Raw genomic sequence first — 25,245 nt, 5'->3', positions numbered from 1 at the left:
TGTGCTGTGCAGTGAGGGCAGGGGAGGGCGGGGGTGAGAGCAGCGTGTGTCGGAGGGGCTGGAGCCCCCTCTAGTGGAATCTGGCCGCTTTTGTTCTGGTACGTGATCCCCAGAGTCATAGAAAGTCTTTCAAAAGTCAACGCGCTTTTATGAGTGTAGTAACAGGGCAAGGGGTAATGGCTGTGAGTAGAAGAGGGGAGATTTGGACGGGATATCAGTTAGAAATTCTCCATGAGGGCGGTGAGGCTCTGGCACTGCTGCCCAGAAAGGCTGCGGGTGCCCCATCCCTGGAGGCGCCCAAGGCCACGGATGGGGCTGTGGGCAACGCGGGCTGGTGGGAGATGTTCCTGCCCACAGCAAGGGGTTGGAATTAGGAGATCTTTAGGGTCCCTTCCAATCCACATCATTGTATGATTTCTGATTCCTCTGTTTATTCCCTCAGTACGTTAGGCTGCTTGCAGAAGTTTGAACTTCAGTAATACATTGAAAAGTTCTTAAGAAGGTCCTGAAGGTAAATCTAACACAGGCTTGTGAATGCCTCCTGCTGCTGAGTTACAGCAGGTCTCCAACCGGGCTGGTGCAGAGCAGCCACCCCTTGCTGTCAGTGACGTTATTTGAAGACATGCTGAGCCTCCGCACTTCCTGAGAAGTTTTTCTCATCACATGTGCTTTGTGTCTTTCTGGGCTGCTTGCAGGTTTCACTGGAAACAGTGAGTCTCCTTGGCACGGCTCCATTCGCTGCCATGCACAGTTCTGGGAAAAACTCTTGGGCCTCTTTCTTGTAAGCAAGAACTTGAAGAGCCAACGTGTTCTTTCTTCCTTCGCAGCCAGCTGCAGTGATGCCAATCTGATCGGGAACGATAGAGAAGAGCCAGAGAAGGAGGAGCACGAGGATGAGGCGTGAGGTGCCGCTGCCCCTCCTGGGCCTCCTGCTGTGTGTGGGTGAGTGGAGCTGGATGGGCTCCCGGAGGGACGGGAAGGGGCTCCAGGGGCAGCAATGCGTGGCAGCACGGCTGCTTTGGTCCCTGCAGCCACATCTCCTGAAATTGGTGTGTGCAGCTGCTGCCTTCCAGAGGGAGCGTTCCTCTCAGAGGGCAAAATGAGGATCCAACCCTTTCAGCCTTGGCTCCCCACTCAGTTTCTGCTCGCTCACTGATCCGCTAAAGCACGCGATCTCCAAAATTTAGGCAGCAGAGTGGGTGAAGCTGAGAGCTGGAGGATGAGGCACTACCTCCTCTGTGAACTGTAAGGGCCTTCAAATTCTTATTTCATTCTTACACTTTATCCACGCATTTTCTGAACCATTTTGTGATCGTGTGATAGCTTCCACTCTGTGTACTGATCCACTGCTATCTTGGGAACAGCAGCCTTTTCCATGTCAAACTGAGCAGCACTGATCTTCGATCCATGGCAATAAAGCAGAATTGCTGAGAAACCTTGCAAGAAACCGTTTTCTAAGCAGGCTCTAAAAGTCATTCCAACCTCTGTTCAGTCGTAGTCTGTTTAAAATGGCTTCCAAAGAAAGGAGCTTCACTGCAAAACAACATCCTGTCTTAGCCAACAGAATCTAATTTAGCACCAATAGGAGTGTGAAGATGTTTCTCAAGCAGCTGAATTCAGAAAGGAGATCCTTAAAGTAGGAGAAGCATATAATATCAAGATCTGATTAACACGTGTTATTCTTTCTTTTGTAGTTGGTGCAGCAGCTCAGGAGGGTAAGTGTATTTTACTGGTACTCATAACTAATTAAAAAAATTGAAGTAGCAGTGGTGTGTGGCCACACTGTCCGACATAAAGTTGAATATTCTGTGATGACACCTTGTGATGATTTCTGCTTAGCATTGCAAAGTGGTCGGTGTGAAAACCTAAAGAAAACACGCTTGCATGCACAGGGAATTTACATTCTATAATTAGATTAAAGATAGAGCAGAGCAAATGGGGTGGGATCGTGGGGGGGGGGGGGGGGGAAGCTTGCCAGAATCTCCTTGTAATTATGGTTTCTCTTCTCATTGGCCCTAAGACCAAAACGAATTCACAGTGGAGATTTCTGGAACCACAGTGACAATCACATGTCCCTTCTCTGGAAACAAAATAAATTGGAAGCCAGATGGGATAAAAACAGACGGCAATAAGTACATTATAGAGAATCATGACAGCTCTCCTCTCACTCTGTCTTGTGAAGACGGCGGTAAAAAGCACGCAATGTACCTGAATGCCAAAGGTGAGTGAAAAAGCACTCAGTCTGTGAGAACCTGCATGGACTAAAGATAAAGCAAACACCTTTCGGAGGTGGATGTTGAGATGGGCTGAGTGAATGCTGTTCTGCAGAGGCACTTTGGGCATTCACTGTGTAGAATTCAGCATAGGTAGGGAGAGGTTAAAGTCAGATCAGCACGAGAAGAGCAATAATGATCTAGGAGATGATTTACATTGCAGGCAGTGCAGAACAGCAGAGTATAGATGGTACTCACATCAGCCCCTAGGACTCTTTGAAGACTGAAATGGAGCGGGGATAGAATGGCCCATGCCTTCCTCTTTCCTTTCTGTTTGCTCTTTGCTCCTTCTCACCCCAAGCTGTATCTTTTCTGCTAGCATGAAGTGGGTGAGTAACAAACATGAACATAATGAACAGAAAGCATTTGACTAACCCTTTGGATACGTGGCCTTTCCCTTTCACCACTGCTGCAAAGGAAGCTTGCCTGGCTAAGAGCACTCCTGTATTCCCTCCTGGCAGTGTGCACAAACTGTGAGGAGCTGGATACCTTGACTGTGACAGGGATCATCATCGCGGATCTCCTCATCACCTTGGGGGTTCTGATTTTGGTCCATTACTTCAGCAAAAACAAGAAGGGGCAGTCGAGAGCTGCAGCTGGCAGTCGGCCACGAGGTAAGAGCCATTTCAGATGTCTGCTCTCCGCAGTGTGCCCTGCGTGCCAAACTAAGCTCTTGTCCTTGCTGGTGGATGGAGCACCCCCTGCATCCCACAGGGCCCCCAGAGCCTGGCCAGCCCCCACTCCTGATGCCACATCTGATGCTCTGAACTGACTTCTGTATGGGCTGCCACGTTGTGACAGAGGCTTCTTGCTCATAGGAAACCATTTCACAGGCTGCTGTGAAGCAGCATTGAGTCTGTGAGGAAGCAAACACCGCATCTGTCCCAGGCATTCAAAGATCCAGAATCAGGAACTCATGCAGTAGATGCATCACAACTTACTGAAACACTAAATTCAAATTTCTGGCTTCTGAGGGCTTGTTTTGGTGGCCCAGTGGGTCCAGCAGTGGGGCTGATGGATAATAAATGCTAGAGTAAAGTGATGAGGGGTTGTGACCTCATGATGCCACTTTGGAATTGTTCAAGAAGTGTCAATGGTGATATTTGTATCAGGGGGCTCCCTGTGCTGACCACTCTGGCTTTGTGCAGATCAGATGTCGCCACTTTTCCAATAGCGCCCACAAAGCTGACAGAAATCTTTCAGCAGATTGAAATCCCCTGTTGTGTGCTGATCACCCTGCTGAGTGATGGGTTCAAATGCAATGCAATGTGTTCTCATCTATTCAGCTTCCCAGGCCAGAAGGGTGTAGATCTGGTACCCATCTGTGGGGCAGACGCCTGTGGTCACGGGGCCCTCATGCTTTCTTCTTGAAAAAGAAAGCTGATTTCCTCCTAAATGATTGTAAGACCTCAGAGCTGCAGCAGTTGGATCTTTAAGAGCTCTGAGCTCACAACAAAGTCACATGAGTTTACCCATGGTCCGTGTTACCCTGGGATCATCTCTGTGAAAGCCCCTCATGCTGTGTTAGAAGAACCATCACCATGGATGACCCCTCTTTGCCTCTGTTGCAGCTCAGAAGATGCAACGTCCTCCCCCTGTTCCAAACCCAGACTACGAGGTATGGACAACCTGCACTTTTTCCACTTCTCTTTGCTGGCTGGGGAGGGATAGCCAGAGCTGGGGATCTGTAGCATTTGTCCTATTTTTCTCCTTTGATGTAACATCCAGTCCACCTCCAAGCTCTGCAGGGTGTGGAGGAAAATGGAGGGGAGGGTGGAGGACCTTTTCTCTGATGACACAGGGAGTCAGGAGCAGAAATGCAGTTTCCTGCAGGCTGCTCGTTGCCAAAGCATCACTCTGTTCCTGGTCTCTCTGTTGTGGTTTTCTCTGAGTACTTTATGGACTAAGAGCTTGGAAAGTGTATTAAGAAGGATTCCTGAACTAACATCTCATCTGTTCCCACAGCCCATCAGGAAAGGCCAGCGAGAAGTGTACGCAGGCCTGGAACACAGGGGCTTCTGAAATTCCCCCAGGTACCAGGCTGGATGGAAAACAGAGGCAGAAGAGCTGAGTGCTTCTGGCTAGCTTGCTGCTGGCTCTCTGCAGACCCGCTGAGACCAGGTGCCTTGAGGTCAGCCGACAGCTGGACAGGACAGGCGTCCTGCTGCCCTATGCTGTTCCACCCCATGGTGTTCCTTCAGTTTGACATTAGGGCTAAGAAATCTGAGCCCATTGGCAGAGAAGTTTTCCCTCTCACTAAAGGCCTGGAGCATCACTCATCATTTCTAATCTCCTTCGCCCCCTTTCTCTCTCTGCTTCAGTTGCATGCTCTGACTTCCCCTCCAATTTCATTTTCTGTCCCAATTGCCTGCCACTTGCTGCCCTTTCCTCCCTGGGTAGCTGGTGCATGAAATGAGGGTTCTTCTCAAAGGGATTGGCCTCTAATGCTGTCCTTCTCTAAAAGAGACAAATTGCTACCAGTACATGCAGATAGGGCCATCCAACCCATTGCCCTTCTGTGGGAAATGAGTAGGGCTGAGTGCCCTTTGCATCTGGGTACCTTTATGTCTCACATCTTCATTAAAACATCCCATAAGGGTTAGATGGGAATTGGGCACTTTCCCAAGTCACCTGAAAGCCTACTGGGAAATTAAAATGGTTGGCTGAGTGTGAGATTTTTGTTACTGTTAAATTATGGGGCTCTTAGGCATTTCAGATTAGATTAGATTTGACTCCCACTTAGAAATGAGTACCACGTTTTCAGTTTGACTGAAACAGCATGCCAGGGATTTTTGTGTTCCCACATTGAAACTGAGATCCTTGGGTTCAGCCCCAGCACCAGCACTCCATTCTGCAACAGCTGGAATTGAAAAGAATGTGTTGGGGCCATAGAGATAGTGGCCTCAACACAAATCCAGGACAGCATCGAACTCTTCTGTGAACCTGTCCTTCCATTTTTACTGATATTTTGTGTTGTCATGTGTGATAAAAACATCTATTTGAGTGGGCTGCACCCTAAAGGCTGCCCAAGTGCATTTGCTGCCCAAGAAGCATTTGCTGTTTCACTTACCAGAGCTATTGCTGCATAGAGCTTCTTGTGATCTATCCTTTATTGCTTCCCTTTTCCTCTCCATTTCAGTTCTGGCACTTGAGCTCTGCTTGGGTTCTATTAGAAAGATGTCAGACTACTTCACCATTGGTAAAAGTCTATTTTAGCTTTTTTTTTTTTAATATACATTTCAAAATTGTAATATATTAATAAAATGAGAGCCAACATCCCCAGATATGTAGCAGAAAAGATTTCTTGTGCCTTCTTGTGTCTTCTTTTTTTTTTTTTACTTCCATTAAGGAAAAAGATTTTGTGTTGAGTTCCCAGCTCAGGAATAGACTGAGACTGTGCTTCTGTGGCTCTGGGGGGAGAGACCTGCACACACAGAAATGCACTGCCATGCCTTGGAGAGCTGAGCCTCAGAGCAGGGCAGGTATGAAGAGGAGCTGGAATGGGACTGGGTGTGCTTTTGGGGGGCAAGAGAAATAGCTGAGGCCCCAAACACTCAACGCAGCAATTCTCAACTGAGTGATCTGAAAAACAGCACGGTGGGGCTGGTAGAAACGAAAGGAGAAAGGCCCAAGAGGTGCTTTGATGTGTGGAAACATTTCTGGCTTAAGACTGGCTCAGCGAGCCACATTTCTGTTGCTCTGCAGAGCAACAGCTCAGAAGAGAGGAAACAGCAGCAGTGGTGGGGGTTGTGGGTGGTTTAGCTTGAGTTTTAGCACAAGGGATGAACACCCTGGCGAGGATTGTGCTTCAGACTGCTGTACATACCCTGCAGGATGTGGTTTTAAAAGCAGTACAGCGGGCTTTACCAAACAAAGCTCTAAATATCTAAGAGAGAGATTGCAAGACCCAGCCAGCACTAATCCACAGCTGCTCTGAAACCACTTTGGGTCACGTTCTCATCCCCAGCATATCAGCACTGCCCCAAGGAAGCTTACCTGGCCCAGCCATTCGGACCACGGCCACAGGTGGAATATGAGAAGCACAACTAAATTTTGCTTTGAGCTGCCCTGGTGCATCGACCATCTGGGGGCTGCATGTTTGCCCCGTGTTTGCCTCAGCCACCCCACTTTCTCCTTATCTCAGTGCAATCAGCACAAATCCAGTGACAGCATCTCTCCGCGCTTAGCAGTGCCACAGAAGCATTTCTGCATCTTGCCAAGGGCGAGGTGCTGAGCAGCCTCCCACAAACAGACTAGCTGGCAATGCCGTTCCTGCTCTCTCTCTGATTTGTGCAGAGCATGCCCACCACGCCATGGGTTTCTCCTGCTGTTTGGGTGTGGATAGAAGCCTTTGCTATATGTGACATCTGATGGTGATGAAAGCATTGTGAAGCAGTCAATCTGCCAGTCACTTTGTTTGGTAAGGCTCACGCTGATGGCTTTGTAGATGGAAAGAGGACATTGGTATATTCTACCTGTGATTGCCATATCAGTCTCACCCTTCACCAGAGCAGTTTGGAGGGGAAAAGCCACTAAGATGTGAAGAGCAAAATATTGTACAAACAGCTGACATCAAAGGAAAATGGGTCACTTTGTTGTTCAGTCTGTAAGGCTGCACCCACAGCTTTGCACAGCCTGTAAGCTGTTATCTGTGCCACAAATGCCAGATTGGAGGTCACTGACTGTGAAACTGTGTATTGAGCGTGAACCCTTTTGGTACTTGCATGAAACCATTGAGTCACAAGTCGATTTGTAGCCTACTGCTCTCTAAAGCCTTAGATTCTTAGCACACAGATTCTTAGAAAAGGAGAAAAACAAAACTTACAGGTGTGTGCAGCTGGCACATAGGAGATGACCTGGTTTCTGAGGTTTCAAACTGCTACTTGGTGCTGGTTGCAATCAGCCTCCAATTTTGGCCAGTCATCCTACAAGTCAGCTCTGCTGAGTGGTGTTGTGAACCATACTGTTGGCCCTGATCCCCAGCGTGGAGCTAAATGAGTCAGGAGCAGCAAGCTTCTCCCTTCACAAAGTCCCCACACTTCAGCTTCAGCAGTGGGTCTGGATGCCATTTGGATCCGGGCACAAAGGGGTGGCACAGCTTGGATGCCTGCCTGCACTGGCAGAACAGTGTGCTATTAGAGCAGGCAGAAACCTCACAGCTCTGCAGGGATCCAGCAGATCACAGCCAGTGACTGCATGGCTCCCCAGGCCTTAACACAACTGATAGAACAGGAGGCCATAGAATAAGATCATCTTTAATGAGAGGAATACAGAAATGCAATGCATCACGGAGAGAGCAGAGCGCTGCAAGCAGCCCGTCCTGGCAGGGAGCTGGAGGGCTCTCCAGGCAAAAACCCGCACTGTCTTCTGCCAGCAGTAAGTTCACAAAGCAGCGCCAGGGCAGGGTGCTGGTGCTCTTTGGCACTGGCTACGGTTTCGTCGTGTGAAGGAGCCACTGGCGCCAGTGCTTTCCTGCTTCACTTGCGGGCCTTGGCAGTTGCCAGCTGGCTGTACTGTCCATCGTTCCGCTCACCAAGGGGCTTGGGAGGAGAAAAGGCAAGGCAGGTTACAACTGTGCCTGCCCAGCCTTGCGGAGCCAAGTCTCCCCTTTGCCAAGCTTTTGGCAAGCTCCCTCCACCCCCCTCAAGCTTAACAACCCCAGAGAGGGCAGAGGGCAGCTGAGCCTGCACCGTCCTATAGGTCACTCAGGGGGAAGCCGCTGTGAACCTCCCAGCAGAGTGACAGCACCACACCACGCCTCCCCAGCAGCTGTGCCACCATGGCCATGTCATTCCAGCCAAATGGAGCTGCTGACACCTATAAATGCACACAAAAACACACACACATGTACGTGCATGCTCACCTGGTAGAGCTGATCATTGGCTATCAGGTTCTGCCTGTCAGAAGCTAAATAAAGAAAGACTGTGGTCAAAGATCAGGAGGAACCATGGGCAATGTGGTGAACATTTGCAAACAAACCCAAGTAGCTGGCTGTTTTGACTTCCTCTGGTAGATATGGCAGAAAGCTGCCGTCCTGGGGATGATGTTTTGGACAGCTTTGTATGATTGATGGCTTCTCTCAAGAAGCTAAGCTAGGGGCATAAAGGGTACACGGAGTGATCCCTCCCAGGGCTGCCCTGGACAAGCTGGCTGCTGGCTAGTGCCTGTGTCACACTTACTGAGATACATGGCAGTGATGGAAGTCCCCAGGTACCATGCAGCCCCAGAGATGCCCAGGCCCCCAGGCACTTCCTGCCCCCACCCATGAGCAGGCTCTCCCCTCACCTCGTGACATGCGGCCCTTCTCTTGCCCGCTGATGCAATACACAGCAATTGCCAGGAAGACAGTGGCGACAACATCTGCGACCACGATCCCTGAGATGGTGGGAGCGTCCACTTCAATGCAATTCTGGCACACTGGAAACACAAAGAACACAAAGACTGAGAACAAGATCAGTACCGGGAACTTGCCCCTGGCCTCCAACTCTAGTGGCTGTCTCTATTCTGCCTCCTGGGTTGATCTGAGCCCAGATTGCTCTGCCAGCTCAGGCAGGTTCTATTCTCAGGACAGCGGAGACCAGAGATTAAGCTTGGTTTGCCTGCGTGACCCAACCCAGGGGCACAAGCTGTCATGTGTGCCCAGCACTCTGAGCTAGCCATCCTGGAATAGCAAGCCACAGCACAGGCAGGAATGGAACCACCCTCAGGCTCTGGGAAATCAGTATTTCGCTTAAAAACCGGCTTATGTGAAAACTCTAGAGCAGTCCTGGCTCTAGAAATTGAGCTTCAAACACTCACTTCGATAGTGCACCTGGAGAGTGGACGGTTTATCGTTGCCACCCAGTGAACATGTATAGACGCCTCTGGGATCGTCGTAAATTGCACCCAAGTCCAGCTGTGTCATGTTTCCTAAAGGATATTCGCCTTTCTTCCATACAATGTGGTTTTTTTGCTCTTCTTTGCTTGTTTGACAATGCAGGAACACCTTCCCATTGATTTCTTTCACAATTATTTCCCCTCCTGTAAAATAAAAGAGAGCAGAGAATTTCATGGCTGCATTCTCAGCCCTCACAGTGGTGCAGAGCTCCTGAGTGTCCTTGGTAGAGATGGCTGCTGTAGAAGCATTGCATTAAGTTTTTCCCTGAGCAGTGAAAAGGATGCTGCAGACTGAAATCTCTACAAAAAAACCAAACTGCCCAGTGGAAAAGCAGTCCAACGTTCAATAGACAGTTACTTAATGCAGCTCTAGTATAGATCCAATCCCTCTCAGAATGAAAATTAACTGGAACCAGGCATCTGCCTGGGCTCTGCTCAGTCTGCACACACGTGAGGATGATGGTGCACACAGAGCACATCGCTAACAGAGTGCCACTACGAGAGAGACATTCTGACAGCGAGTGATACCTTTCCCTTAAATGCAAAGTCAGGAGCAAAACCTCAGGAGCAAGGCAAAAGAAAACATGGAGGATGATAGCGGAAACAAGTATTCCTAAGGAAAACCATGCAAAAAAACCCCACAGAATTGCTCCTTTGGCCCCTTTGCCATCCCCACGTCCCCTGTGCTCCACTGGCAGCAATCAGTGGGCAGCCCCCAATGCCTTTGGGACTTACCATGGACGCCCAACTTGGCCACAGCCACAATGGCAAGCAGCAGCCAGGTGCCCAGGGCCCGTCCGTTCCACATGGCTCAGAGCGACGGCAGCTCTGTGTGCTGCTCAGGGGAGAGGAGGCGGGGAGAGCTCTGATCGTGAGGAGCGGAGCTTCGTCAGGCAGCGGAAACACGGGGCTGAGGCTCCCCAACAACAACAGCCTCCTCCACCCCACCACAACGCCCACAGGGGGGCATGGGGGGAAGGTGTGTTAAGTTCTTTACAGAGAGAGCGGTGAGGTGCTGGAACAGCTGCTGAGAGGCTGTGGGTGCCCCGTCCATCCCTGGAGGCGTTCAAGGCCAGGCTGGATGGGGCCCTGGGCAGCCTGGGCTGGTGTGAAATGTGGAGGTTGGTGGCCCTGCATGCAGGTGGTTGGAGATTCGTGATCCTTGAGGTCCCTTCCAACCCTGGCCATTCTGTGATTCTGTGTGTGCCCTCACTGCACAGAAAGCCAAGCAGACCCTGGGCTGCAACCAAAGCTGTGCGCTGTGACAGCTCACCTGGAGCACTGCGTCCACAGGTGGAGTCCTCAGGGCAGGAGAGACGGGGAGCTGCTGGAGCGCGGCCAGAGGAGGGACACAGAAATGGCGGCAGGGATGGAAGCCCTCCCTGCGAGGACAGGCCGAGAGCTGGGGCTGAGCAGCACGGAGAAGAGAAGGCAAGAGAAGGAGAGCTGAGAGCGGCCCGTCAGCATCTGAAGGGGCTGTGAGAAGGGAGGGGACGGACTCTGCAGTGGGTCTGTGTGATGGGAGAAGGGGAGATGGCTTCAGACCACAAGAGGGGAGACTGAGGTGGAGCTGAGGAAGGTTTGGCAGTGAGGGCGGTGAGGCGCTGGCACAGGTTGCCCAGAGAGGCGGTGGTGCCCCGTCCCTGCAGACAGCCAAGGTCAGGCTGGACGGGGCTGTGAGCACTGCTGAGCTGTGGGTGTCCCTGTGCGCTGCAGGGAGCGGCACCAGGCGGCCTTCAGCTCCCTTCCACCCAAACCATTCCCCTCCCCAGGCCGCTCGCTCTCGCGGAGCCGCTCCCCGCCCTGCTGTGTCTCCTCCCGGCCGCCCCATGGCGCTGTGGCTCCGCTGTTCCCGTGGTGCCGCGCGGCGGAAGATGGCGGCGGGCGCGGGCTCTCTGGTGGCCGCGGTGTTGGCCCATTCGGGCCGCCTGGACAAGGAAGATTTGGGCACCCGCATCGGGCGGCTGTCCCGCCGTGTGGAAGAGCTGAAGGCAGGACCGCGGGGCGGGCGGCGGGGCGGTGCCGGTTTCGGTGTCGGTGACGGCGGTCTCTCCGCAGGGCGAGGTGTGCACCATGATCACCAAGAAGTACAGCGAGTTCCTGCCCGGCATGCAGAACGCCGAGGAGCTGGTGGTCAGGGTGGACGGGCTGGCCCGCAACATCGACCTGCTGAGGGCCGGCGTGGAGAACGAGGTCACCGCTTTTGTCCGTTTTCTCCGGGTTTAACCCCAAACTGTGCCTCCCCCCCTCCCCCCCCCCCCCAGCCCCGGTGTTTGCAGAGGGCGCGGAGGGGCGGCGGCACCGCGGGGCTGCTTTGGTGACACGCGGTGCAGGGCAGGAGCAGCCCGGTGGAGCTGGGCCCGTGGCTGAGCACAACGGGAGCACTGAGCTCCTTCTGACGGCCTTTGGTGCCGCATCTCCTTCCCACGCCTTGAAAAAACCTCTGATGTACACAAAAAGAAGCTGTTTGGTGGAGTTTCTCGTGCTTATAAGGATCCTTATGGCAGAGAGCGTGATGGGCAGCCGTAGAAATTACAGACATGGTCATTATCAGGTGGCACAGCAAGTGTGCTGGTAACGCCAACCTCCTGTCCTCCTCCCTGAACCATTCTGGGCAGTGGAGCCACTGGGTGGCAGCCAGCCCACAGCAGGGAATGGAACCAGATGGCCTTTAAGGTCCCTTCGAACCCAAGCCATAATCCTGATACAAACATTTTCTCTCTCGTGCTTTTGTCACCATCAGGAGGAAATCTTCCCGCTGACGTTTGGCTGTAACTGAAGGTTTTTATTTCAGGTTCAGCGGGACCTAAACGTTGCTGTGGCTGAATTCACTGAACTGAAGCAGCAGCTGGAGCAGGACACACTGGTTCTGAGCATCCTGAAGAAGCTGCAGGAGGTGAGGAGGGAATGTGGGAGTGCAGCTTCAAGTCATTGAGCAGTAGTCTGCTGCTCTGCCTGTGGCACCATGCTGGGCTTCTCTTTCGAACAGCTAACTGCTGCTCCTCTGTCTCTACCTGCATTGTTAAAAATCTTGTAGTCTGATAGCAGATACACAGTTATATATGATCCTCCTTGATTGTTGCAGTTTGATACAGCTCTGAAAGAGTACAACACTGCACTGCTGGAAAAGAAGTACATTGAAGCAGCTCAACAACTGGAAAAGGTGATAATGATTTCTTAAACGTATGGCAAAATTGTGGAGAAATACTTTCAGTTGGTTTCGCAAGGCCTGCAGTTACCCATGGCTTGTGTTTGACCTTTCCCACCAGGCACGAAGCTGCCTGAAAATGCTGGAATCCCGCAAGGGCTTTGAGCTGAAGATCCTGAAAGCACTGGGCACAGAGCTCACGGTGCAGACACAGAACATGCTCTATCATTTGGGAGAGGAATGGCAGAAATTGGTTGTGTGGAAGCTTCCTCCTTCTAAAGGTACTCTCAGTTCTAATAAGGGACTGATTCCGGGTCCGTTGTCCTGCGTGGTGACACAAGATGCTCAGTCCTCACTTCTGATGCTCTTTACAGGAGCCACGTTTTGTGGAAATGGAGAGAGGTGGAATATTGCTTTAGCCACCAGCTGAGAAATGCAGGAGCTCCTCAGATCTACTACATCTCAGAACATGCTTTACCAGAGAGTTGTTTCTTCCTTTTCTTTAGAAACCATTGGTCCAGAGTCAGTGATGCATTCAGAATTGCACTTATGCACACTGCCATCAAAAGAGGAAGAGATTGCAGGCCCACCTGTTGCTTCTGTGCTGCAGGCTTTTGCTGTCCTTGGAGAACTGCGCACCAAGCTGAAAACTTTTGGTAAGGCAGCCCTGGCTTTTTCTGTTGTTCTTTGTTTTGCATTAAAAATGCTGCTCTTTGCCAGTCCTCCATGAGTTTTGTATAGGTAAAATGGTCTTTAGTGAAACCAAACCCAATGCTTTTTGCCTCTTGAATGTTCTCAGGTACAACTAGTCCAGGTGGGGTTTCTTCCACCTCATGTGGAGAATCTCTGAATCCAAGATAGGTGGGCTTCCCTGGAAATAAACCTGCCTGCCTCCTGCTGTTCGAAACCATGCATTTATTTATTTACTTCATTTCTCAGGCAAGCTGTTGCTGAAATACATCCTCAAGCCACTGATTTCATACCCGTTTCTTCAGCCGTTCACAGAAGAACAGTCAGATGTGGTCATCCTAAAGTTCAAGTCTGAGAAGCCTGACTTGGATCATTCTTCTCCTGTGGAGGTTTTTGACAAGATAAAGTTTGTTCTTGAAGTTCTCCACAAATACCTGCTGAGTAAGTTGTCTCCCTTTTGGCCTCAGTCTGAGTTGCATTTCAGCACCTTGTTCTTGTAGTTGGAGCAGAAGCTGGTTTTTAAGCAGTTGTCTGCAAGATCTGAGCAGCTTTTAATACTGAAAAATTCAGATATTGATCAGAACTGCACGTGGTTTGGATATGAGGAATATCTTCATTATGAAATGGTGGAACAGTTGAAGTACACTCTTTGGAAAGACAGGAAGACTTGAATGAACTGGTGAAGGGTCTGGTCCAGGAAGCAGGTGTAGTAAAACCCTCTTCTGTTCTCTTCAATTCAGATGTGCCTGTTGAGCAGTGTGTGGAAGATAGAAAGGAGGGCAGAGCGACGCTGGCAGAACTGCTGGGTGATATGATATGGGAAGAGCTGTCAGACTGCCTCATTCAGAACTGCCTGGTGAATTCGATCCCAACCAACAGCAGCAAATTAGAGCAGTATATAGAGGTAGGTATCAAAGTCTTTCAGGTTTATTTAGTGGAAATACCACATACCATCTTCAGCAGAAAGCTGCAGCTAAAAGACGATTTCTGTGTGATCGTGGCCTCCACCTGAGCCAGCTTTTTCTTTTGCTGAGAGCTGTTAGGCAGTGATCTTTACAGCCAGGTTTTATCCTTTACTTCCATCTGAGTGGAAGAATTTCTGTCCAGCTTTAATTTTGTTATTTGATTTTAGGAAACTTGCAGTCCACAGGTATCGATGGAGAATGTCTGCTCTTTTCAGGTGATTCAATCCACCGAGGAATTTGAAAAAGCCTTGAAGAAAATGCAGTTTTTGAATGGAGACACGACAGATTTACTGAAATACGCCCGAAATGTCAATTCCCACTTTGCTCACAAGAAATGCCAGGATGTGATTGTGGCAGCCAGAAACCTGATGACCTCAGAAATACACAATACTGTAAAGGTACTGCTGATGCACCATCCTGTTCTTCTCTGTGGGAAAATAACGTGGCTGTTGAAGAAGGCTTGTCTAGGACAGCTGAGTCCTTCTAATGGAGGACTACTATTTGGGGATCCTGGCAAACAAGAGCTTCAGAGTCTTTTTAGAAGGTACTCAAGTAGGTTATCTCACCAGCTAGGTATTAAAATACCCAAAGCTTACTTTTGTAGGTTTTTTTGGCCAGGGTTAGAAAAAGAAAAGCCAACGTAGAGGTTCACTTGCAGGGCTTGCTTCTAGGCATGAAACTGTAGGCTTTCATGACCTTCTGTGTCATTCATAAGTCATGAGACCTCCAGCAGTCTCAGGGCATTTCTGCAGCTCAATGCTTACCTTGAGGCTCAAATCAGTGTTTTCTGACCTCACGCAGTCTCCTTTCTCTGGGCTCTGATTATAGTTATGCTTTTCTTTCGTTTTCCCTTAGATCACACCTGATTCCTGCGTAGCCCTACCAAAACTTCCTGATCCTGGGTCTGGAGATCATGTTAAAATGCAGAAGACTTCTAAACTCCTTCCTAACGAGGTGCTCAGTTTGGACAATGACTCTAAGCTGAGCCAGTACACGTTTTCTTTGCCCACGTGCCGCATCAGTGCATCGGTGGAGAAGCTGATGGAGCTGGCTTATCAAACACTGTTGGAGACTACAGCCAGCACAGATCAGTGGTAGGAATTACATCTCAGCCTGTAGCTTCTGGGAGTCAGATATGTATTGCCTTTGGCAACACTAAGCATCTGCTAATAGATTAGAAGGAATTCATGAGAGCAGAGGGTACTTAAAGATTAGAATTAATCATTAAAGCTGTGCTGTGTTTTGGCTGAAGGCTGCGTGCCTGGGTTTGTGCAGTAGGTTGGTGCAGCAGGAGCACTGGTTGAGCAGAGCAGCCTTTGAGGCTCTGGTTTCAGGGAGCATTCAGGTGGGTTTTGCCATATTTGAGCAGCAGTGGCAGCACAGGGCAGTTCACAGCCTCAGTCTCTTGTTTGGGAGAAATGCTACTGCTGTGTTCACTGCAGTACTCTATCGTGTGGTCTGTTTCTGTTGTTTGAAAAGATAAAAGCCATTTCTTTTGTTCCAACCCAATAAGGGATGGCACCCTAAGGTTCTGAGGTGAGTTCTTGCTTTCTTTTTGCATGCATGTTGAGTGCAAGCAAAAAACTCCAAAAAAACCCTGCATCTGTCAGGGCTCTTGAAAGAAAGCAGTGGAATGTTCTGAGAAGCTGCATACAGCCAGCTCTAAAAACTGGAGCCCACAGCCCTGAAGAGGGAGAGTTTCCCAGGTACTGAATGCCCTGCACTGTGCTGTGGCAGCGAGGGCTGAGTACACGTGCATACCTGCTGGGAGGGAGGACACTGCTCCCTTTGTTTGTGGGGTCTCACATATCTCTGTTCTGACTTGTGCTCTGAAGCTCATCTCCTCCACGCTGAACTTTCAAGGTCATCACAGCTCTTGTGAGAAGCCTTTGTGAATTGTGGAGGATGTTGCCTGTATTGCCATTCCCTGGTTGCTTTTTCATTTGTTCATTAAGGAGGATGTACTTTACCACTAACCAAACCTTTTTTAAGAGAGGGGCGAGAGTCGCTGGGTGCACAGATGTTAATTCAGACAAACTGACGTGAGCCTTGTTTTCCTTGTAGCTGCATACAGCTCTTCTACTCCGTGAGGAATATATTCCAGCTGTTCTATGATGTAGTGCCAACGTACCACAAGTAAGTGTGTGATGTGTGACTTCAGGCCTGCTTTGCAGTCAGCACAGCACTGTTGGAACCATCCCACTCCATCTCTCTTTTGTCCAGCGAGTCCAAAAGCTGCTGAGGACTTCCTCCGCTGGGAAAAAGCTGATGCTTTTACCCCCTAAATAAATCATACCTGTTGCAAATTATTTGCTTGAGAGTTTCTTAGCTGGTGGTCTTATGATCAAGGAGATGGCTTTTCATATTTCTTTTGGCATGAATGAGACTGGCTCTGTGCCTGCTGGCCCTTGCATGGGTGGGAGCACAGGCAGCGTGAGCTGAAGCTGCATCTTCAGTATAAACCTCTGTCATGTCCAGCTATTGAATGGAGCCCTCCCCCTTGGCTTTGTCATGGGGTGGCCTTTAAGATTTTTCATCTTGCTTTCCCTGTAAGAGCAGCACTGAGGATTGTATACTTCTCTTCCAGCTGGTGGCCTTATCAAGCATTGCTTGCAGTGCCTCCTTTGCAACATCGCTTTCAGTCACACTGTTTCTGTTATGTCAGTTTAACAGAGCCAGGCCTAAATACATACATTTCTTCCTCTCCTCTCCTTCCTGAGACAGAGAGAACCTCCAGAAACTGCCCCAGCTCGCAGCTATTCACCACAACAACTGCATGTACATCGCTCACCACCTGCTCACCATGGGGCATCAGTTCCGGTACCGCCTGACCAGCATCCTGTGTGATGGAGCAGCTACTTTTGTCGACCTGGTGCCTGGCTTTAGGAGACTTGGTAATTTTACTTTTCAGTCTTGAAGTACCTCGATAGGTGATGTGGTAATTAATGCTGGGTTTTGTTGCTGAATGATTCAGAATGTATCCACTGACTCAGACTGTTAATCTGTTATTTACGAGTTTGGGGCAAGGAAATCTTGGTAGGGAAGTGTGTGGAGCTCCTGGCTCTAAGCAGTACAGCTGTACAGGACTGGGCTATTTAAACAGGGCTCACCTTGTCTGGTGCATAGTTCTAAGAGCAGACTGTTAGCAGTGAGGTGTTGTGGCACACAGATATTTGGGGATCTGCTGCTGATTCTTCTGACACTTTCTTTAGGTTGTTCTTTGGGAGCATGTTCTGAAATAAGCTGCCATTAGCTTAACAGGAGTCTGTGATCCACAGTGAGCCCTGCTGCTCAGCTTTCTGAGTCCAAGCTGTGCAAGAGTTTATTGAATGCAGTGGCTGGGCCTGGTTGAATTGGCTCTGTGAGAATGACTGGAGACTGGAAATTTCTATTAAAAATACAACATCATGGCAGGTTTATTATTCTGCACTTAGTCTCTAAATCAGCGTCAGCAGAGCAAACAAATAATGCCTTAATTGCTTCTCTCTGCTTGTTTTTTTCTCCTAAAGGCATGGAGTGTTTTCTGGCCCAGATGCGAGTGCAGAAAGGAGAAATCCTGGAGAGGCTGTCAAGTGCCAGGAATTTTTCTAATATGGATGATGAGGAAAATTACTCTGCAGCAAACAAAGCCATAAGGCAGGTAGGCGAGGCAAAGCTGAAGCTGGATGTGCTGTTGTCTGTAGATGCTGCCCTTGGGCTCTGCCTCATTCTGTGGGATGCTGAGTTCAAGTCTGCTTGCACCAAGGCAGCAGTTTCTTAAACATGAAGTTTTCCCGTACTTCATCTCCATGTTCCGTTGTTCAAGGAAAAGGTGTCCAGTTTCTGATAAGCTGCAATGCAAACTGAAGCCATTGCTTTCTTTTAAGGAACACCTGCTGAATGTGGTACTTCATTGCCTTACTCTTCTTTAGAACTTGCTTTGGTCTGTGTGCAGTGCCCGTATCATTGTGTGCTTCTTCAACATTCTTCTTGGTAGCACGTGGGTAACGTGTGGCTGTTACACTGCAGGTATTGCATCAGCTGAAAAGACTGGGGAAAGTCTGGCAGGATGTCCTTCCAGTGAACGTGTACTGCAAGGCCATGGGCACCTTACTGAACACAGCGCTCTCCGAAATGGTCACTAGGATTGCTGCCCTGGAGGTAACTGCATGATGTGGACATGCCAAGCAGAAGCGTGGTCTGAACATTGGTGACCTCCAGGAGCTCTTTACAAGCTGAGGTTTCAGGGGAGCCAGTTTTGGTCTGTATCTTGAAGGCCCTTTGCTGTCAGTTAGGTGAACAGGGCTTTTCCTGTAGCAGCTGGGATGCTGTCTTATGCTGTGCCTGCCAAAAAGCTTTGCTTTCTTTGCTGTGCTGGCATTCCCTGTGTTTCCTCATAAACCACTCAGACCTTCTTCATAACCACTCTGCCTCGCAGTGAATCTGCTCTTGAGAAGCACAAGCCTTGTTCTGAGGTGACTGCAGAGAACTTGGTTAAATAGTATTTGTGAAATACATTTGCTTGAGAATATGAAATGCTTTTTGCCTTCATGCACACAGCCCCATTTTGGGGTTCGAGTTGGTTTTTGCCTTCATTTCACTTACTGTCTAGTGATCCAAAATCACGTCCAGCAGCTCTTTTGTGAGCGATTTGTTCCATTCTTGGACATTCTTTGTTCAATTCTAGGACATCTCTGCAGAAGATGCAGACAGGCTGTACTCGCTCTGTAGGATCATGGTGGAGGAGGGACCTCAAGTTTTCACTCCGCTGCCTGAAGAGGACAAGAACAAGAAATACCAAGAGGAGGTTCCAGTCTACGTGCAGAAGTGGATGACATTCAAAGAGCTGATGATCATCCTGCAGGCCAACCTCCAAGAAATAGTAGATCAGTAGGTATCTGCAGGCTCAACTGAGAAGAGTGCTTTAAATACCTAATTAAGTAATTCTGGACTCAGGTTGCGTGCAGCTAATAGGCAACCAACTTGTTTTGCTTCCAGGCTTAGCACTGTTCCATGCTTGTAAATGCTTGATGCGTTTCAATCTGCTTTAACCATTCATCACAGGAGTTGGAGAGCTGTTGTGACTCTGTGAAAGCCCCAAAGGTTTGTTTCAGTGTGAGGTTACCATGCAGTTTTGTTAACCAAAGCTCTTTCTCCCTTGTAGGTGGGCAGATGGGAAGGGACCTCTTGCAGCTGAGTTCTCCCCAGCAGAAGTGAAGGGTCTGATCCGAGCCTTGTTCCAGAACACAGAAAGGAGAGCAGCAGCACTGGCCAAGATCAAGTAGCTCTGCTACCTCCTACATGTTGCATCTTCTGATAAAGGACAGCGAACTGAATCTTTGATCTATTTCTTTCAGATTTGACCTTTCTTGTACTGGACTATAAAAGCGTAGCATTGGATGTGTGCTTCCTGGGGGCTTGACTGAGGGAGAGGTTTCCTGTATTTCCTCCCTGTGTTTAGGGCAAATGGTTTGGCTCTGTGAGTCTCAGACCAGGAAATCAAAGGTGAATAGCACATGGACACTAACTGCTTCTGCTCCATCTGCCAGGCAGGTGGAATTTGGGCTTGAAAGTGCCATTTCCTCCCTGGAGGCATTATGCACAGATCCTGGGTTTTGCTTTGAGCTCATGGGTGTGCAGTCCTGCTAAAGAAGAGGTGCTTTCTGTGTTTGCTAAATCCCATCCTCTTGCATTTCTGTAAGCCCAGCATAGGCAATAAGTCAAGTCCTCTCTCCAGCTTCTCCTAGTGAGAATGAGCAGTGCTGCAGGTGGGGCTGTCATGCAGGTGCTGTACGTCATCTCAAGCTTGTTTGCCTCAGGGGCCTATGGAGGGATTTCTGTCTCTCACCCATCAATCTTTCTTACCTACAGTTTTACATCAGGGGCCACGCAGCCCCTTTGTCTCTTACCTCATCTGTCCCTGCAAATACAGATGAAACCCACGTTGATGGTAGCATTTGGTCTCCTAAGAATGCTCAGGTGCCAAATTCTGCTCTTCCCCACCTGTTCTGCTCAGGTTTCCCTGCAGAGCAGACCTTGAAGGAGTGAAACTGGAGGTGGGGAAGAGGAGACCTCATTCCATGTCAGCTGTTTACCAGGTCAGAGTGTTTTGCACAAGTGGCAAAATTCCTCGTGCTTGATTTCTCATAGCAAATATCTTAAACCTGACTTTCTGTCTTCAGTCTCACTGCCAGCTATGAAAGCCAGTTCTGCTCCTTCCTTTCCCCTTCTGCTGATGCAGCAGTAGATCTGGCATCTGTTGTCTTTGCAGTAGTAATTTTTCTGTCCTTTAAGAATGAGATAAATGTGGATAACACAAGAAGGGAATTAAGTGTGCACTCACAGCATTGTCCTTTACTTTACAGAAGGCTTTGAGAAATACGTGTTTATTTTAATTGGAAAACTCATCCATAGCTGCTGTTGAACCACAGCCCCGAGGCCACAACGTACCTCTTGCTGCACAAAAACTATTTCCTACCATGTAATGCTTGCAGACAAAAGTTTCAGTCCTTGAGAGCTGAATATTTTAATACCATTGGATCCTTTTCATTTGGGCTTTGATCTGAATTCTCTTTGCATTCCTGACCATGCGTGCAGAACTCAGCAGCTCACGCCGCATCCAAGGAAGGCAGCAGGGATGGCAGGCATCACCTGGACCTCCAGCTTTTCCTTTTGTCTTGTGTATTATTTCCCCCCTTCCCCACTCACAGCCAAGGGCTCACAACGTTCCCACACCACTCATCTGGGGCGTCCTTGTCCTTTCACACACAGCACTCAGCAAAAAGCCAAATGCCGCTTCTCCCGTGGGCATCATTCACAGAAATGCAATTTGCTGTTTTCTTTAATAAACTGTTCACAGCGGCCACGTGTTGTGGTGGTGCCTGGGGCCGTTCCTTTGGGGGTCATAGGAGCAGTGGGAATTAGCCCTGGGCTTTTCTTCACTTAGACGTCGATGCGGGAGGTTTCCCCTTGCTTCTAGTAGATCTGGGTAAAGGAAAGGAAAGGGACTGGGGTGAGGGCAGGGTGCTGAGAGCAGCGCTGGCCGTGGGGCTTCTCTACGCAGTGCTGCCGTTTGCTGCAGCCGTACCTCAGTGACGCCATAAATCCAGGGCAGAAGCTGAGGCACGTTGGTGTAAACCCCCGGGCGGTTTGGCTCAGCACAGCCCCGGCCCCAGCTGACGATGCCCACCAGGCGCCACGCCAGCTCATCCTGGCACACCAGGGGGCCCCCGCTGTCACCCTGCACAGAGCAGGGATGGAGCACAGCGGCGCTCAGCCCCGAAGCCCCTCTGCTGTGCTCCTGCCCCCGGCCGCCCATCACCTGGCAGGCATCGATCTTCCCCTGCTGGTACCCGGCACACAGCATCCTGGCTGTGAGCTCTCCTGCATACATGCACGAGCTGTTGCACCTCTGGGTGCTGATCAACGGCACCAGGGCTTCCTTCAGTGTCTCGGTGAGCTGTGCTGGGGAGGGAGGGAGGGAGAAAGCAAGAAGGGAATGGGATCTTAGGGAGCAGGAGGGGACAGGAGGCACAGGAAGGACGTGGAGCTCTTGGAGCGGGTCCAGAGGAGGGCACTGAGATGAGCAGAGGGCTGGGGCACCTCTCCTATGAGGAAAGGTTGAGGGAACTGGGATTATTTAGATTGGAGAAGAGAAGGTTCTGGGAGGACCTCAGTGTGGTCTTAAGTACTTAAAGGAAGCGTATAAACAGGAGGGGGAATGGCTGTTTACAAGGGTGGATGGTGATGGGACAAGGGGGATGGTGTTAAACTGAGGTGGGAAGGTTCAGGTTGGATATAGGAGGAAGTTTTTCACACACAGGGTGGTGAGGCACTGGCACAGGTTGCCCAAGGAGGCTGTGGATGCCCCATCCCTGCAGGCATTCAAGGCCAGGCTGGATGTGGCCCTGGGCAGCCTGGGCTGCTGGTTGGCGACCTGCACACAGCAGGGGATTGAAACTAAATGGTCATTTTGGTCCTTTTCAACCCAGGCCATTCTGTGATTCTGTGTGAAGATGGGGTCACACTGAGGGACTCATGGGGCTTCAAGAGGAGGAGAAGCAGTGGCAGAACTGCGCACACAGCACAGGAAGGGCCGACAGGGAGCACGGACAAGGCTTACCTTGGTCAGGCCTGGTGTAGCCCCAGCCCGACACCCAGCACGGCGTGCCTGGGAGCAGGTCCTGGTGGGAGGGCAGCAGGCACAGAGCTCCAATGGCGTCTGGTGGTGAGGGGATGGGCTGGGCCCAGAGCTGCTCGTAGCACAGCCCCGGGTGCCTTTCCAGAAACGTGCAGCTCTGGCATCACCCAAAGCACAGCCCAGCTGCGCACACTGCTCCCCACATGGCAGGAGAGGCCGAGGGGCCTCACAGCAGCTCTTCACCTGAGAAATTCAAGGGAACTCGCAGCTTCATCAGAGCGATGTCGTAGTCCATGCTGTTATCGTTGTACAGCGGGTGAGAAATAACTCTCTCCACCGGCACCCCGGCCTCCTGCGTGGCCGAGCCATGAGCGACACCAGCATGCACCGTCCAGCCCGATGCGCTCTGCCACCGGTAGCTGAGGGGACAGAAGGGCCCCCGGGGCAGCCCAGAGCCCCCAGCACAGACCCTGAGACCCCACCGCAGGTCCCGTGCCGAGGGCAGCCCTGTACCTGTGCACGCAATGGGCGGCGGTGACGATCCAGCGCGGTGCCAGCACGGAGCCACCGCAGCGGTGCCGGGAGCCGTGGCGGATGCTCACCTGCCAGGGCCAGCGCCCGGGGGCAGCATCCACGCCCCCCACCACGCGGCCCCCGGGTGCCGGGCGCTGCCCGCAGGCTGTGGCAGGGCCGGAGCTCAGTGGGCACGAGGGGTGGAGGTCGCAGGTGTGCAAAGAAGGGGGAACCCACCTGAGCACTGCAGTGCCACGACGCGGCCCGACTCGCAGCTGCTCCTGTGTGTGGGGACCGCATTCAGGGAGCTGCCTGCTGGGTGAAGGCAGCGCCCGCCTGTTCCTCCAGCACGGCCCAGCCCTGCCCTCACCTGATCTGCCACGCGTCATCCAGGCTGGACCCCACCTGGGCAAACTCCTGCCCGTCCTCCACCCTCACGTCCGTCAGGTTCACCCCCTTCTGATGTATCGCTCTGCAGAAGGAACAGCAGCAGCCCAGAGAGAGGTGGGCTGCTGCCCTGCTCCCATCCCTACTGGCACCCACCTGAGCGCCCCGAGGCGCCGGCACAGCCGTGTGCCCAGCATGGGCTGCCAGTGCTCGTGGCAGGCCAGCAGCCATCCGGACCGGTCCTGCGGCCGCACCGCCAGCAGGGAGGCACCTGCCTGGATCCTGAAAGACACTGACAGCACTGACCTCACCTCTCTGCAGTGCTTCATGTGGGGCCTACGGCGAAACAAACTGCAAAGCAATCTGTAGTGAATGATAAACCGTGTAAAACTTTTGAAGCGTTCTCAGCCCGGCTTTGCTGGGAGGGAGCATGCAAAGGTGGGAGCACGCCATGCACCGCTGCTGGGCAGCACAGGGGGATGTAAAAGCAAAGTGAAACCATTGCAGCATGCAGCTGAGCTAAGAGAGAGGTTCAGCAGAGATTCACTATCCAGGAGTATCTCAGGTTCAGCAGGGGCAGCGGGAAGGGGGAAACCTCCTGCAGGTGCCCCGCGGACCACGGGCTGCTCCTCCTCGCCCTCACTGCATGCTGTCACAGTGTCTGATGCCTGTGGCTTGGCCGAGCTCTCGTGTGGCTGTGGGCCCCCGAGGTGCCACCCTTTAGGAGAGGAGAGCAGCAGGTGATGAGCGCGGCTGGGCAGGGAGCTGGGCAGGGGGCTGAGGCTGTTCTGCAGGTACTGACCCAGCAGCCAGGCTCCAGCCACTGCTGCTGCCAGCAGCCCCATGACCCCGAGCAGCAGCAGCGGCAGCCTCCAGGTGGTGCAGAGTGTTTTGGCTGAGGTATTGGCAGAATCTTTAGGAAACAGAGAGAGATGAACACCTCCTCATCCATCCCTCACCCCTCTGCTCTCCGGATACATCCCCAGGTCCCTGTGCCCCTATACCTGGGACCTTCCAACCCTTTGCCCAGAGGTGATGCAATGAGGCCATGGGTTCTGGAGGAGGCTGAGACCCAGGCAAGGCCCCTCGCTTCCCCTGCCCACACACAACTCACCGCGCTCCATCCTCAGCTCTGCTGCGGGGCTCCCACAGCTCTGTGCAGCATCCCCAGTGCCAGGCAGGTTGTGGGGACGGTGCTCAGCTGCATCCGGACCCTGGGGAAAGGAGCAGGGAGCAGATCAGCGACAGCCCAGGTGCCACAGAAGAGGCCCAGCTTTGCTCAGCAGCACTGCTCACCATGCCAGCACGGTGCTCACAGCCACTGCTTCCCCCAGCAGCTTGGGTTTCCCTCCCCGTGCCATGCGCACCGCAGAGCTCAGGGCGTGCTGAAGGGGCTCCTTGTTTCAGCTCCCAACCCATCTCCCAGCTGCCATCCCCCTCTCACCCCCCCCAAAAGCTCCTCTGTGAGAAGCACCCAGAGCAGCTTCACGGCTGCGGGCACGTTGAGCTGGGCAGACCAGAAGGGCCAGCCCACAGCTGCTGCTTATCATCAGCCCATCTGCAGCCAGGTGCAGAAAGCCCAGGTGCTGCAGGGGAACAGCCCCAAAGCCGGGTTCCCCTTTGGTCCTCAGGCTGCAGCACACCTGGAGGAGTAAAAGTCAAACAGCAGCGGCTGTTCTTCCAATTTCTTGCTGCCTGAATGACAGATGGCTGCTGCCCTGCAGGAAGGGGAGACTTTTCAGCCCCACAGCTTGAAAAGAAACTTCTCTTCTTTACACACGCCTCCAGCCCAGGAGGCACAGCTGATGGCTGTTACTCAAACGCTCACTGCATTTTTAATGCTGTTTACTCGAGGAAAGCCCCATGAATATTTCAGCACAGCTCCGCCCTGCAGGTTCAGCCTTGGCAGGGGACGCAGCAGAGCCAATTCCAAACACTTCACCTCGTCCCTTTGCCATCTGCCTCCACCTGCACTGCTGGGAAGCTCCTCAACTCCGGCAGAGGAAGACAAGAGGAAGTCACGTTCAGGAGACTCAACATTTTCTCGTTGGTTATTCCCATACACCCTGCCATAAATCCCAGCCTGGGCCCGGATGCTGCAGCTGGCTCTGCCTGGAGCCTTTCTCTGCAGGGACGCGGTGCCAGTGCTGCAGTGATTGTTGTCCCCCAAGTCTTCTGCAGGCCACCCCGCACATCTCCACTCAAGCCAGGCAGATTCCTTTTATAATACTCTTTTTATTTGATTAAAGAATTTGTATTCTTTGTATACACTGG

At 51.5% G+C, this 25,245-nt stretch overlaps 4 protein-coding genes across 4 annotated transcripts; 2 read left to right on the top strand and 2 right to left on the bottom strand.

The window, feature by feature from the left end:
- Positions 1-589: 589 nt before the first annotated feature.
- LOC128087673 (T-cell surface glycoprotein CD3 epsilon chain) lies at positions 590-5,573 on the top strand. Its single transcript, XM_052697499.1, has 7 exons — positions 590-710; positions 828-942; positions 1,695-1,715; positions 2,021-2,221; positions 2,735-2,887; positions 3,845-3,891; positions 4,239-5,573. The coding sequence occupies exons 2-7, from the start codon at positions 894-896 to the stop codon at positions 4,293-4,295; spliced, it is 528 nt and encodes a 175-aa protein (XP_052553459.1). The 5' UTR covers positions 590-710; positions 828-893; the 3' UTR covers positions 4,296-5,573.
- Positions 5,574-7,510: 1,937 nt separating this feature from the next.
- Positions 7,511-10,033, bottom strand: LOC128087672 (T-cell surface glycoprotein CD3 delta chain-like). Its single transcript, XM_052697498.1, has 5 exons — positions 9,885-10,033; positions 9,072-9,293; positions 8,559-8,690; positions 8,137-8,180; positions 7,511-7,813 (listed from the first exon to the last, which is right to left on the bottom strand). Exons 1-5 carry the CDS (start codon positions 9,955-9,957, stop codon positions 7,751-7,753), a joined length of 534 nt encoding a protein of 177 aa, XP_052553458.1. The 5' UTR covers positions 9,958-10,033; the 3' UTR covers positions 7,511-7,750.
- Positions 10,034-10,963: 930 nt separating this feature from the next.
- Positions 10,964-20,794, top strand: ZW10 (zw10 kinetochore protein). The gene is made up of 16 exons (XM_052697474.1): positions 10,964-11,140; positions 11,208-11,342; positions 11,944-12,045; positions 12,235-12,312; positions 12,419-12,578; positions 12,804-12,953; positions 13,237-13,428; positions 13,728-13,891; positions 14,168-14,350; positions 14,808-15,046; positions 16,017-16,088; positions 16,677-16,846; positions 17,462-17,592; positions 17,961-18,092; positions 18,619-18,821; positions 19,096-20,794. Exons 1-16 carry the CDS (start codon positions 10,979-10,981, stop codon positions 19,214-19,216), a joined length of 2,394 nt encoding a protein of 797 aa, XP_052553434.1. The 5' UTR covers positions 10,964-10,978; the 3' UTR covers positions 19,217-20,794.
- On the bottom strand, positions 20,791-25,080 carry LOC128087666 (transmembrane protease serine 5-like). The gene is given in 11 exon segments (XM_052697483.1): positions 20,791-20,915; positions 21,019-21,171; positions 21,253-21,395; positions 22,054-22,152; positions 22,315-22,490; positions 22,585-22,750; positions 22,822-22,865; positions 22,955-23,111; positions 23,114-23,884; positions 24,086-24,185; positions 24,800-25,080. Coding segments are annotated over 9 exon segments (1,134 nt in total). The 5' UTR covers positions 23,301-23,884; positions 24,086-24,185; positions 24,800-25,080; the 3' UTR covers positions 20,791-20,906.
- Between the last annotated feature and the right edge of the window lie 165 nt (positions 25,081-25,245).

The sequence above is a fragment of the Tympanuchus pallidicinctus genome, unplaced genomic scaffold (genome assembly GCF_026119805.1).
Source record: "Tympanuchus pallidicinctus isolate F22 unplaced genomic scaffold, pur_lepc_1.0 scaffold30, whole genome shotgun sequence".
Classification (NCBI taxonomy): Eukaryota; Metazoa; Chordata; class Aves; order Galliformes; family Phasianidae; genus Tympanuchus; species Tympanuchus pallidicinctus.
Note: the sequence above shows the minus strand (reverse complement) of the source record. Positions and strands in the feature narration are given on the sequence as shown.

Excerpts from the sequence above, each read along its gene's own strand:
- LOC128087673 (XM_052697499.1), top strand. The coding sequence starts at position 894 with ATGAGGCGTGAGGTGCCGCTGCCCCTCCTGGGCCTCCTGCTGTGTGTG. Across the intron at positions 943-1,694 it reads GGGCCTCCTGCTGTGTGTGG|TTGGTGCAGCAGCTCAGGAG; the intron begins GTGAGTGGAGCT and ends TTTCTTTTGTAG. Across the intron at positions 1,716-2,020 it reads TGGTGCAGCAGCTCAGGAGG|ACCAAAACGAATTCACAGTG; the intron begins GTAAGTGTATTT and ends ATTGGCCCTAAG.
- ZW10 (XM_052697474.1), top strand. The coding sequence starts at position 10,979 with ATGGCGCTGTGGCTCCGCTGTTCCCGTGGTGCCGCGCGGCGGAAGATG. Across the intron at positions 16,089-16,676 it reads GTAGTGCCAACGTACCACAA|AGAGAACCTCCAGAAACTGC; the intron begins GTAAGTGTGTGA and ends TTCCTGAGACAG. Across the intron at positions 18,822-19,095 it reads CTCCAAGAAATAGTAGATCA|GTGGGCAGATGGGAAGGGAC; the intron begins GTAGGTATCTGC and ends TCTCCCTTGTAG.
- LOC128087672 (XM_052697498.1), bottom strand. The coding sequence starts at position 9,957 with ATGTGGAACGGACGGGCCCTGGGCACCTGGCTGCTGCTTGCCATTGTG. Across the intron at positions 9,294-9,884 it reads GGCCAAGTTGGGCGTCCATG|GAGGGGAAATAATTGTGAAA; the intron begins GTAAGTCCCAAA and ends TTTATTTTACAG. Across the intron at positions 8,691-9,071 it reads TCTCCAGGTGCACTATCGAA|TGTGCCAGAATTGCATTGAA; the intron begins GTGAGTGTTTGA and ends TTGTGTTTCCAG.